General features: G+C 47.4%; 2 protein-coding genes across 2 annotated transcripts; both read left to right on the plus strand.

The window, feature by feature from the left end:
- The first annotated feature begins 3,370 nt into the window (after window positions 1–3,370).
- LOC112847530 (uncharacterized) lies at window positions 3,371–11,111 on the plus strand. The gene is made up of 3 exons (XM_025909285.1): window positions 3,371–3,541; window positions 9,471–10,885; window positions 10,975–11,111. Exons 2-3 carry the CDS (start codon window positions 9,916–9,918, stop codon window positions 11,109–11,111), a joined length of 1,107 nt encoding a protein of 368 aa, XP_025765070.1. The 5' UTR covers window positions 3,371–3,541; window positions 9,471–9,915.
- On the plus strand, window positions 4,595–9,682 carry LOC112847529 (uncharacterized). The gene is made up of 3 exons (XM_025909282.1): window positions 4,595–5,057; window positions 6,594–7,344; window positions 9,481–9,682. The coding sequence occupies exons 1-3, from the start codon at window positions 4,595–4,597 to the stop codon at window positions 9,680–9,682; spliced, it is 1,416 nt and encodes a 471-aa protein (XP_025765067.1).
- Window positions 11,112–12,145: the final 1,034 nt, after the last annotated feature.

A 12,145-nucleotide genomic window follows, 5' to 3' on the forward strand; every position in this document is an offset into this window, starting at 1 on the left:
AGCGTCCCAGCACTTTTTCCACAAACGTCACCCGTCTTTCCAGGGTCGAGCGCCGGAGCTGGCGACAAAACGCACAGGCTTCGGGCTCCGTCAACGCTCTCCTAGCGTGGACGATCCCCAGGCAGACAGGGCAGGCATCGTGCTGGTCGCTGTCGTGCAAACAGAAACCACATCCCTGAGGACAGGGGCGAACCGAAGATTTCTGCTTTGCTCGCTTCGGTTTGGAGTCCATTCCAAAACGCAAAGCGAAACGCTGCACAGGAAAAACTTGAAATTAGCGCTCCGTGGGCAGCCTACACACCAACTGGGCGGTGGAGGCTAACACCAACAGGGGCAGTTAAGCTAAGTTCAAGTCGGCAGACAACGGAGCTAACTAGCAGCAGCTAGCTAGCCCAACTCAGCAGAGGTGTTCTCAGCGAGGTGAAGAGCGTAAGAACTGAGGGATGACCGTGATGACAGCGGCTATATGTGCAGGCGGGGCCGTGCATGTGTCATCACACGTCATCTGCCTTAAAGGCGTGAATAAAGGTTTCTTCAGCCAGGACACGCGAGGGCGTGATATCCCATACTTATGTGTTGTACCGAGTGAATCGACTGAAAGGGAACACTGTGCTTGCGTTCGGCATCCCGGAGCGTACGACTGAAAAAGGCGAGCGGTTGCCAGAGACCTGAAACCCGCTGTTCCAACACCCCACCCACTGCCACGTCGGACGCGTCGGTGGTCAACGCGATCTCCGCCGACGGAAGCGGGTGTGCCAGCAGGGCGGCGTCAGCCAGTGCAGACTTGGCTGCGGAAAACGCATGGACGCGTTCCGGCGAGATTGGCAGAAAAATCCTGAATGTGGGGGATGGGGTAACGGTCATTCTCTGTGGCATTATTTAAACGGCGGAAATCTCCGCATGGCTGCCACCGACCGTCCGATTTGGGCACCATGTGAAGCGGAGAGGCCCATGCACTGTTCGAACGCTGTACAATGCCAAGGCGCTCCATGGCTGCAAACTTTTCCCGAGCGACGGACAGTTTCGCGGGGTCGAGGCGGCGCGCGCGCGCGAACACCGGGGGCCCGACCATGGGAATATAATGCTCAACCCCATGCTTCGTTACCGTGCCAGAGAAATCAGGGACAGACAGCGATGGAAACTCTGAAAGCAAATGCTGAAAAGCATCCCCGGAGGTCACTACATTAGCCCGAATCAGGGGTTCGGCGGCCCGAGTAAAACAGGGTAGCGAAGAAAACGAGAGAGCATCAATTAAACATCTGTTAGCAACATCGACAAGCAGTCCATGAGCGCACAGAAAATCAGCACCTAAAATAGGTACAGAGCTAGCGGCAACAACAAAGTTCCACTGGAAATCCCGGCCATGAAAACAAACAGTCACCAACCTTTCCCCAAACATTTTGATGGGAGAGCCATTAGCTGCCAGGAGCTGCGGCCCACAGTTCGCTGCTAGTCCGTCGGCAGCGGTAGGGGGAAGGAGGCTCTTCTGGGAGCCGGAGTCCACGAGAAAACGTCTCTCGGAGCGCGAGTCCTCTATGAAGAGCAGCCTTTCTGTATTGCCAGCGGTCGCGGCTGCTACGGCGCGCTGGCGGGTCTGTTTCCCTGGGCTGTGAAAGCGCAAGGCGGCAGGCAGCGACGCGCTCTGTCGCCAAAACGCTGATGGTAGAAACAGATGTTCTTTCCGCGGTGCCGGCGTGTAGCAATCCCTGCCGTCAGCAAGGGGGCGGATGCTCCGGGGGAGGCAGGTGGAGGCGGGGAAGGCGCCGCCAGGGGAGTCCGTAGCCAGGGCGTGAAAGTTGAAAGTGCGACTAGCCAGGAGAATGCGATCCGCTTCTTCAGCCAGGGAGCGATAATCCTTCGCAGGCAGAAGCGGGGAGTTTGCGAGGACAGCTCTCACGGCGGCCGGTAGCTGGCGGAGGAAGAGGTGGGCGAAGAGGAATCCCCCGTCATCCGGCCCGAGCAACGATAGCATAGCTCGAGCGCGGTATCGCCACCCAAGCCTGACAGGTTGAGGAGCTTGTCGGCTCGTTCAGCGTCGGAGAGGGCATAGCGCCGAAGAAGCAGCTCTTTAAGGGCGGCATATTTCCCTTGGGCGGGTGGGTCCCGGAGGAGCGTCATCGCGCGACGGGTGGCCAGCGGGTCGAGCGAGGCCACCACATGGTGATACTTCGTGTCGTCAGCCGAGATGCCGCGAAGGGCGAACTGAGCCTCCACGTGTACGAACCATGACGGGGGTCATGGAGCCAAAAGTCCGGCAGTTTCAGCGCCACAGCGAACGTAGCTGCAACAGGAGGCGGAGGACCGGCGGCCGCTGATGCCTCCATAGCGGAGTCTGCGTCATCTGCGGCCCGTTGCATGCTCGAGTCAGGGGTCACCAATGTGGAGGTCAGCATCAACGACACAGAGCTCTCAGTTCTCACTCCTTCTTTATTCGTCACTGTTGTAAGATTTTATGTTTTATGTGTTTTATTCGTTGTTTAGTTATCTTTAATTTTCAAGCATATTGTAAAGTGTTTATATATTTCACAAAATTTGCTGTACTTCCCCATTTCACTGCCATGTGAACTGACAGTGAACCCTGCAACACAAACTATCTAAGCAGAAAACAAATGCAACACCTAAACCACAAGAGTTCAAAAGTGCACAGCCATACACACATCTGACTCACACCCACCCGCAACCGTTGGTTTAGAGGAACTTGCTTAAAGAAAATGTGATGTGTTTGCATACGCGATGTAACCTATAAATAAAGAACTGTCGGCTGCAGTCAGGGTGTGTCTCGCCAGAGTTCTCACCCGTGCACGTCGCTGTTATTATATTCTAACTGTCTGAGTGTCTTTATTCAGCCTGAAGAATGTCTTATTAAAAATAAACTCCTGACATTTAATTGGGGGCAGCACGGTGGCACGGTGGTTAGCACTGTTGCCGCACAGCAAGAAGGTCCTGAGTTCAATTCCAACATCAGGCCGGGGTCTTTCTGTGTGGAGTTTGCATGTTCTCCCCGTGTTTGCGTGGGTTCTCTCCGGGTACTCCGGCTTCCTCCCACCGTCCAAAGACATGCAGCTTGTGGGGATAGGTTAATTGGCTAATCCAAATTGCCACTAGGTGTAAATGTGCGAGTGAATGTGAGTGCGAATGGTTGTCTGTCCCTGTATGTTAGCCCTGCGACAGACTGGCGACCTGTCCAGGGCGTACCCCGCCTCTCGCCCTATGACAGCTGGGATAGGCTCCAGCGCCCCCCGCGACCCTGAAAAAGGATAAGCGGAAGCGAATGGATGGATGGATGGATGGACATTTAATTGGTCCTTCGAGCCGGATGTAGGACATCGAATTATAACTAATTTTATGCTCCAACAGAGTGACGTCGTCGTTTCCTGACATCGTGGAGAGCCCGCGCTGAAGTCTGTCGACAGCCTCTTTCCTATGAAGGAGAAAAGACCAACTACGTGAATTCGGGGTTGGCCAGCGTTCTTAGTAAGAGGTCCACGATCCTGGGGAACGAGGAGGAATCTCTGACCGGCACTTATATCATCATAACCAGGTGAATATTAACACTCAAAGACACATCGCGAATAATCGTCTTTTAGATTGACACTTTTCTAAGGGAAAAACTCGTCCTGTAGGGACTGGCAGTTAAAAAAAAAAAAGACTCGCTTGTAAGACGAAACTGGCAGTCCAGAAGAGACTCGTTTCGCAATAAAAAAAAAGCTGGTAGTCGACAAAATTTACTCCGGGAGTAAATGGGAAAAGGAAAGTGTCAATTAAAATAGGATTACACTGCCGCGTATGTGAATTGTTTGTATTTAAAAAGAGGAAGTGAGTGTCATTTGAAGAGGGACAGTAGGACCCTACACCACTTCTATTGTTTTCCTGTGTCGACTGAAATACTGGTGAGGAAGGGAAAAGGTTGCGCTTCATCGCATAAAATTAAGGCCGCCCTTGACATTAGGACAAGGGTAGAAGGCTGCCTTAATAACCTCCCCTAACTCTAATACCAGAGAAGGTCACACAGTTCTGTTTGTAGTATTAATAACACAAAATCAAAATGGGAAATAAAACAACAAAACTCACTGCTGACGAGCAGTGGCTAGAAAAGAAATGTCCAGGCGCCGGACAAATTAGTGCATATAGATGGAGAAATCCAAAGAAAACTAAATGTCCAACTTGGGAAGGGAAATGTAGTCCCACATCAGTACAACAATTAGGTAAATGTTTACAGGAAGAAATAGGAAAATGTAAGGGTACAAAGAAAAACCAATGTATGTCCGAGTACATAGCTTTTTTCGTACCATGGCAGGAAGAGAGTAAAAGACGTGAAGAGAATAGAAGTAAAAAACAATCCAAGCAGCAGGATAAAGATCAAAAACAGGTGCCTACACCGCACCCAGCGTGTGTTCAACCTCCTCCTTATCAACCACCTAGTCAAGCTTCCGCCCCCCCACCACCATTACCACCACCACAAAACCCAAAAAATCCGTTCCTGCAACCATCGGGCCCGTATGGGCCAGCCATTCACGCATTAAATCTTAGAAAAAATGACTATCCCACGCCACAAGAACAGGAAGACATAGGGAAAGACCCGTCAGGCAGGGATATGGGAGGCATTGTAGACCCTCCAGGCCCTTACGATGGGGGCATTTTCCCACTGATAGCTGTACCAAACCCCAGGTACGGGCGACCCACAGGCCCGCCCGGAGACAATGGTGTGACACCCACTGACAGGGACAGAGTCATACACGCCTATCATCCCTGGAGTGCAGACGATAGGAAGAATGTGTTAAAAGACGTCCCTCCCCTCTCAGAAGGTTTCCAACCTTGGGCTGATGCTGTGGCCCTCATAAGAACCGATTGGAGACTAGATGGTAGAGAAATGCTCCAGGTTCTCCAGGACCTGTTAGGCCTCCAATTTGCCAGAGTACGAGGCAACTACACAGGTATGACTCCTGATGGCACTGGTGCAATACCAGCCCAGTCAAATACTCTCAGAGATGCAATAGACGGAGTCATGGAAAGGGTCCGCACTCAGCTCGCCCCAAAACCAAATTATGGGAAAATCGGTGAAACAAAACAAAAGCCTCAAGAATCACCAGGCGACTACTTAGATCACCTGCGTCCGATTTTTAGACAAAACTCAGGCTTAGATTATGCGGAAGATCTAAATTCTGCTTACCAACAACAACTTAAAAATGCATTCTTAAACGGCCTACTCCCTAAAGTAAGAGCTATGGTAGACAAACAGTGGATCACACAAGGCACAGGCAACCTAGTGGAAGCCTGTCAATATGCTGAGCATGCATTTAAGCAAATCAAAAAGAAAGAAGGAGCAGAGACAGGAATTTTTACAGTAGATGGAGAAACTGGGCTGATAGCCTTCTCAGGGGCTCTCAGATACCCAGGCCAAGGGACAGACAGAGGTAGACGAAGGCACAGAGCAGGAGACCGTAGAGATGACAAAGAAAGAAACACAAAATGCTATAATTGTGGAAAGGAAGGACATTTCGCACGTGACTGCAGACAGAAAAAGAGACAGTATAATGACAGAGGTGACAGAAGGTATGAGCATGAGAAACAGGACAGAGAAAATAGTATGTGACTAGATGAAGGGAAAGCAGAAGAGAAACCACCCACTGAGGCCGAAGTAGACGTTTTTAACATTCAACAGCTCCTACTCGGCTCAGAACATAAACCAGAAATCGTGATACATGTAAATGGCCAGCCTATAACCATGTTGTGTGACACTGGAGCGTGTATGACTGTCCTACACGACACACCTCCAGGCGTCACCTTCTCACAAGACGCACGCATCGTGACCTCAGCCACAGGACACACCGTGACAAAGCCATTAACAAACAAACTGCATTTCCTACACACTGACAGCGGCAGGTCCTGTAAAATACAGTGTATCCTTGACCCAACCTGTCCAGTCAACCTACTAGGGCGTGACGCACTGACAAAACTAAACATAGGCGTCGTGCCACAACATGACGGCATGCGCGCACAATTAATGTTAGCAGATGTAGAGGCACTTATACATGAGGGCGAGGGAGAACCACATTATTATTGGACACTGGATCTCCCTGTTTCTGACAATATACTCCAAATAGCTAAACGCCACTTACCTCATTCGTCAGAAACAATGCCAAGCACCGAGCTACATAACACACTGAGGTACAAACAAGCCCCAGGTCCAGACCCACAGTATGATGCTCAAATACACAGGCTAGGACCCCAAAAACTAACCCTACAGCATCTGTACGTGACCAAAAGCGGAAACGCTGTGTGCTCAGTGATCCAGTCACCTAAAGTCAGAGATTTAAATAGAATGCCCACTCCACATGTTTCAATAGCCAGAAATCCTGAAACACAGTGGAAAGATTTAGGCATGATTTTGAGAAGAGTGCAAGATGACCACTATGAGAAAACTGAGGAAACACATGAGGGTTGGTTACAGGGTCGCAGAACAGGATGTCTGAGATACACCCTAGGGTGGATCCTGACTACACAACCAAGCACACACCTAAGTGAATCACCAAGCTCGTGTTTTCTGGTTCAAGACACAGAATGACACACACTAGTGTCTGCGGTGTGTCCAGAAGTTGCTGAACTACCACAGTCATTATGGTCAGCAGGCCCTACTGACGTAGGCCTCATTAAAGGTGCTGACCCAGTTAAAGTCAAAGTCACTTCAAACCACAGGCCGATGAAACCACAATACCCACTGTCTGCTGAAGCAAAAGCTGGAATTCGCCCAGTTATAGCAGACATGGAAAAGGCAGGAATTCTAGTAAAGACAAATAAAACGACCTGTAACACACCCATCTTCCCAGTAAAAAAGGCAAACACCGACAAATACCGACTAGTGCATGATCTAAGAGCAATCAATGACATCACAGAACAAATACCACCAGTAGTGGCTAATCCGCACACCATCCTAAACCAGGTTACGCCTAAAGAACAGTGGTTTTCAGTAATAGATCTGTCAAACGCGTTCTTTTCCGTGCCACTACACCCAGAGTCACAAGAATTGTTTGGCTTTACATTTGATGGCCAAAAATACACATACACAAGGCTGCCACAAGGCTTTCAAAATAGCCCGACACTGTACGCAGAGGCCCTGAAGAAGTCAATGTCTCTTTGCACTCTGCCTGCTCCAGGACAGTTCCTACTTTATGTAGATGACATTCTGGTAACCGGAAACACGCAGGCAGACTGCAAAAACAACACCCTACAGGTGTTGAGACACCTAGCAGAACAAGGACACAAAGTGTCACAACACAAGCTACAGCTCTGGCGACCAGAAGTGACCTATTTAGGTCATAAACTGACAGGGCAAGGACGCAAACTGTTAGACAGCAGAAAACTAGCAGTACAAAGTGCCCCAAAACCACTCACAAAGGAACAAATGATGAGTTTTTTAGGATTATGTAACTTCTGTAGAAGTTGGATTCCGGAGTACGCTGCCATGGTCCAGCCCCTGCAGAATCTGATTTATGGAAGGAGCTTAGCTTTAAAGGATAAAATAGAGTGGACAGATGAGGCGGAAAAAGCATTTAAAAATCTGAAATTAGCCCTACAGACAGGCACCGTCCTAGCTCTGCCAGACTATGAAAAACCATTCCATCTACACGTAGATGGTGGCTCAGGTTACATGAAAGCAGTACTAACACAAGCTTTCGGAGACAAACAACGACCATTAGCATTCTACTCATGCAAGCTAGACTCTGTAGCGTCAGGTCTACCAACTTGCGTACAGGCATGTGCAGCAGCAGCAGAAGCAGTAAAGAAATCAGCAGACATTGTTTTAGGACACACACTAATTGTGAAAGTCCCACACGCTGTAACTTCAATACTGCTACAGGCTAATCTATCCTATCTGACTCATGCAAGACAACTGTCCTATGTAGGTATTTTGCTCTCACAATCACACATTACCATCGAGAAATGTGGTCAGTTGAACCCAAGCACCCTGCTCCCGACAGAAGCAGATGGTGACACACATAGCTGCATGCATAAGCTAGATGAGGAAACGAAACCTAGAGCAGATATATATAGCTTACCACAGCCAGGTTTCACAAACCTCTTTGTAGACGGTTCCGCAACAAAGGACAAAACAGGAAGAAACTGTGTCGGTTATGCAGTAACCACAGTAGACACAGTTATAGAGGCAAGGCCCTTAACCTCCTCACACTCAGCACAAAGTGCAGAGTTAACCGCAGTTATAAGAGCCTGTGAACTGTACAGAGACAAAGATATTAACATCCACACTGACAGTCAATATGTTTTCGCTGCGGTACACCATTTTGCAAAAATATGGCAAAACAGAGGCATGATAATGTCCACAGGGGCACCGGTTCAACACGGCAGCCTATTAAAACGACTACTAGAAGTCATAACACTGCCCAGAAAATTAGCCCTGTGTAAATGTGTAGCACATCAAAAAGACAATTCTGAAATTACAAACGGTAACAACTTCGCAGACAAGGCAGCCAAGGCTGCAGCGCAAAACACAAATGACATATTAACCCTAGAATCATGTACTTTGATCCCTCTAGAAGCGCTAAAGGATGAACAAAAAGCAGCATCACAAAACGAAAAAACATCATGGCTAAAAGCAGGCGCAATACTGACAAATGATATCATGACATGTAACGGAAAACCAATCCTACCGAAGTCCCTACACAAAACAGCAGCATTAGTGACACATGGGAAAACCCACGTGTCAACAGGAGGGATGGTAGAGATACTCTCTAAACAATTCTACACAAAAAATTTTGAAAATTCAGCAAAAGAGTTCATAAGAACATGCATGATATGTCAGAAACACAACTCACAGGGAAACATAAGACCCAAGAGAGGTCATTTCCCCACACCACCACATCCATTTCACACGATCCACATGGACTTCATTCAACTTGACAAACGCCAACAAGTGGAATACGCACTAGTAATAATAGACGTATTCTCAAAATGGCCAGAAATCTACCCAGTGAAGAAAGCAGATGCAATATCAGTAGCAAAATGTTTATGTAACCATTTTATCCCAACATACGGAATCCCAAGCTTGATAAGATCTGACAATGGCACACATTTTGTAAATGAGGTCATATCAAAGGTCTCAGAAGCCTTAGGATTCAGCATAAAACATCACTGCTCATACCACCCACAAAGTGCAGGACTAGTAGAGAGAACAAATGGCACAATAAAACAAAGACTAAGAAAATGCATGGAAGAAACAGGAAGACCATGGCCTGAGTGTATAGGCCTAGTAAAAATGTGGATGAGATTAACCCAATGCTCGCAGAAACTGACACCATTTGAAATTGTACATGGTAGACCTTTTCCTCTGCCCATCACCAGTGAACCAATAGACAAATCAGTCAGAGAAACAACCCTAGCAGAATGGATGACAAAACTGCTAGAGAACAGAGAAATAGTTCTGAGCAACCAACTGCCGAATGATTCTTCTCCAGTCTCTTCCAGGTTGAAACCAGGTGACTGGATCCTGATCAAGGTACTCCAGAGGAAAAACTGGAGCTCTCCGAGGTGGGAGGGCCCTTATCAGGTTCTGCTGACGACGCCTACCGCGTGTAAGATCGCTGAGAGGCCTTCGTGGATCCATCAAAGTCACACTAAAAAAGTGCAGGGGGACACAAGACCAGACGCCAACTCCCCTACCAACTAGTGATCTGTGGGTGGAGGAGAGGGCAGATTGGGTATACCCCGCCCTCTTGACTTCTCGCCCCCAGCCTGCTCACTAGGTGACTAGGTGGGTTTGGTCGACCTGAAGACACCCCCACCATAACACCAGCAGCAACCCCGCCCCGCCTGCCCGGCAGAATAACAGGAGATCAGTCCAACCTGCAAAACCAGAAGAGCAACCCATCACTCAAGTAACTACTCAGACACTCACAAACAATGCCTGACACAGAGATGCAGTATGAACTTTCAGACATTTCAGATGGAGAGGATCCAATTTCCAGCGGGACTCAAGGACAACAATACTGGTCAGAGGAGTGCAAGTTAATGACAATCATAACATTGTGTTTTCTTTTTGTATCTTCAGTGTTTATCTCAATAACCATAGTATGCATGAACATTGCTTGTACAAATAACCCCTGTAATCCATATTGTCCAAAAGGTTACTCACCCACAACAAATGACTCAGACCCATGTAATGAATGGACACAAAAACAGACAGTAAGTCGTGAAAAACGCTCCACGAAATCACACCTACAACCCCCAAAAGGTAACTCATGGTATGATCAACTTAATGCATCAGCTACTGATGCCAATAGAATAAATTGTGTGGTGTGTGCAGAAGCTCGCCCAAAATTAAAGATAGTCGGCTACCCTATCCCAAATGGTTCATTAACAGATGGAAACGGGGTGGGCTGGGGAGCCTGGGCAGCAAAAATGGATACCGGAGCTAATATGACACAGGTACATCCGCTTGACTGTCTACTAATGCATAATTATGTACCCCATAACAAAACTGAAATGGCACTCCTCATAAACCTGCTACAAACTCTAGAAACAGTAATAAATACAAGCCTGCGTGCATGTGCTCCAAAAGAACCAATAAAGAACTTAATAACACTTCCGGTAACGCCGCCTGAACTAGCCCATAACATGACCATGGTCTGCCTATGGAGACTTAGAGTCCCAGAAAGGCAGGGTGTATCTTTCGTTTATCCAAACACGACACGCCATTTCGACACCGATACAACACATTGTAGTGAAATATGGCCCGTGGTTGGGTATGGTAACGAGTACTCAAACTGGCGTAACTGTAAAAACGAAACCGTATGTTCAATATTAGGTCCAAAGATATACAACGTGTCTAACATACACCTGCGCGCACCAAACAACACGCGCAACGACAGCCGTTGGGGCAGAGCTATAAAAAGTATACTAGTGCCAAAACTGACGAGACCAATTCCTGGCCTATTGTGGCTGTGCAATGGCACCCTTAAGCAAAGGCTGCCTGCAAACTGGACAGGAATCTGTGGCATAGTAACCTTAGCCCAGGAAATACTTATACAGATCCCAAAAACACATACCCACGCTTCCCCGCGCTCACGCCGGAGCCTAGTGGAAGACTCAGGCAATAAGGCATGGATCGACGCAATAGGGGTGCCCAGAGGAATACCAAGAGAATACAAGGCCCAAAGTGAAGTGGCCGCAGGTTTTGCCTCCCTATTTCCAATTGTTCAAGTAAACAAAAACGTAGCTTGGATAAATTATGTTTATTACAACCAACAACGCCACCTCAACCTGACCAACCAAGCATTGAAACTTCTAGGAGAACAACTGTCTGCCACCTCACTCATGACTGTCCAAAATAGAATGGCATTGGACATGCTTTTAGCTGAACGTGGGGGTGTCTGTGCTATACAACAATACAGCCCCAGGAGGCTCCTTTGAACAAACTATGAAAATGTTACAAGATTTACAGGTTGAACTGAAGGAAAACGCAGGAACATGGTCAGGACTAGACGAGGCTTTCCAGAACATGTTTGGGGGATGGGCAGACACAATCAAAGTATTAGCAACTGTCTTATGCAGTATTTTAGTGATGTTGGCCATTATTGTTTGTTGTATTATACCATGTTTTAAAGTTCTGATTAAGAAAGTCGCTAAAGATGCTGCAACCGGAGTTTTCCTAGCACACGCTTATAGTCCCATAGCAACTGAAGAAGAAGAAGACTGTGTTTAAAATTTCCTGTACTTAACATGATGTAGCAATTGAAAATGCACAAGCAAGTGATTGTCTACTGAAGTCTATAGAGTATGAGTGAAATATATTAACAACAGGAGGGAATGTTGTAAGATTTTATGTTTTATGTGTTTTATTCGTTGTTTAGTTATCTTTAATTTTCAAGCATATTGTAAAGTGTTTATATATTTCACAAAATTTGCTGTACTTCCCCATTTCACTGCCATGTGAACTGACAGTGAACCCTGCAACACAAACTATCTAAGCAGAAAACAAATGCAACACCTAAACCACAAGAGTTCAAAAGTGCACAGCCATACACACATCTGACTCACACCCACCCGCAACCGTTGGTTTAGAGGAACTTGCTTAAAGAAAATGTGATGTGTTTGCATACGCGATGTAACCTATAAATAAAGAACTGTCGGC

This window comes from Oreochromis niloticus, linkage group LG7 (assembly GCF_001858045.2).
Source record: "Oreochromis niloticus isolate F11D_XX linkage group LG7, O_niloticus_UMD_NMBU, whole genome shotgun sequence".
NCBI lineage: Eukaryota > Metazoa > Chordata > Actinopteri > Cichliformes > Cichlidae > Oreochromis > Oreochromis niloticus.

What these genes read in the sequence shown, in the direction of transcription:
- LOC112847529 (XM_025909282.1), top strand. Translation starts at nt 4,595, where the DNA reads ATGGGAGGCATTGTAGACCCTCCAGGCCCTTACGATGGGGGCATTTTC. An exon ending in ACCAAATTATGGGAAAATCG is followed by an intron (nt 5,058 to 6,593) that starts GTGAAACAAAAC and finishes CGGTGTGTCCAG; the next exon opens with AAGTTGCTGAACTACCACAG. An exon ending in ACAGGGCAAGGACGCAAACT is followed by an intron (nt 7,345 to 9,480) that starts GTTAGACAGCAG and finishes AGTCTCTTCCAG; the next exon opens with GTTGAAACCAGGTGACTGGA.
- LOC112847530 (XM_025909285.1), top strand. Translation starts at nt 9,916, where the DNA reads ATGCCTGACACAGAGATGCAGTATGAACTTTCAGACATTTCAGATGGA. An exon ending in CAACACGCGCAACGACAGCC is followed by an intron (nt 10,886 to 10,974) that starts GTTGGGGCAGAG and finishes GGCACCCTTAAG; the next exon opens with CAAAGGCTGCCTGCAAACTG.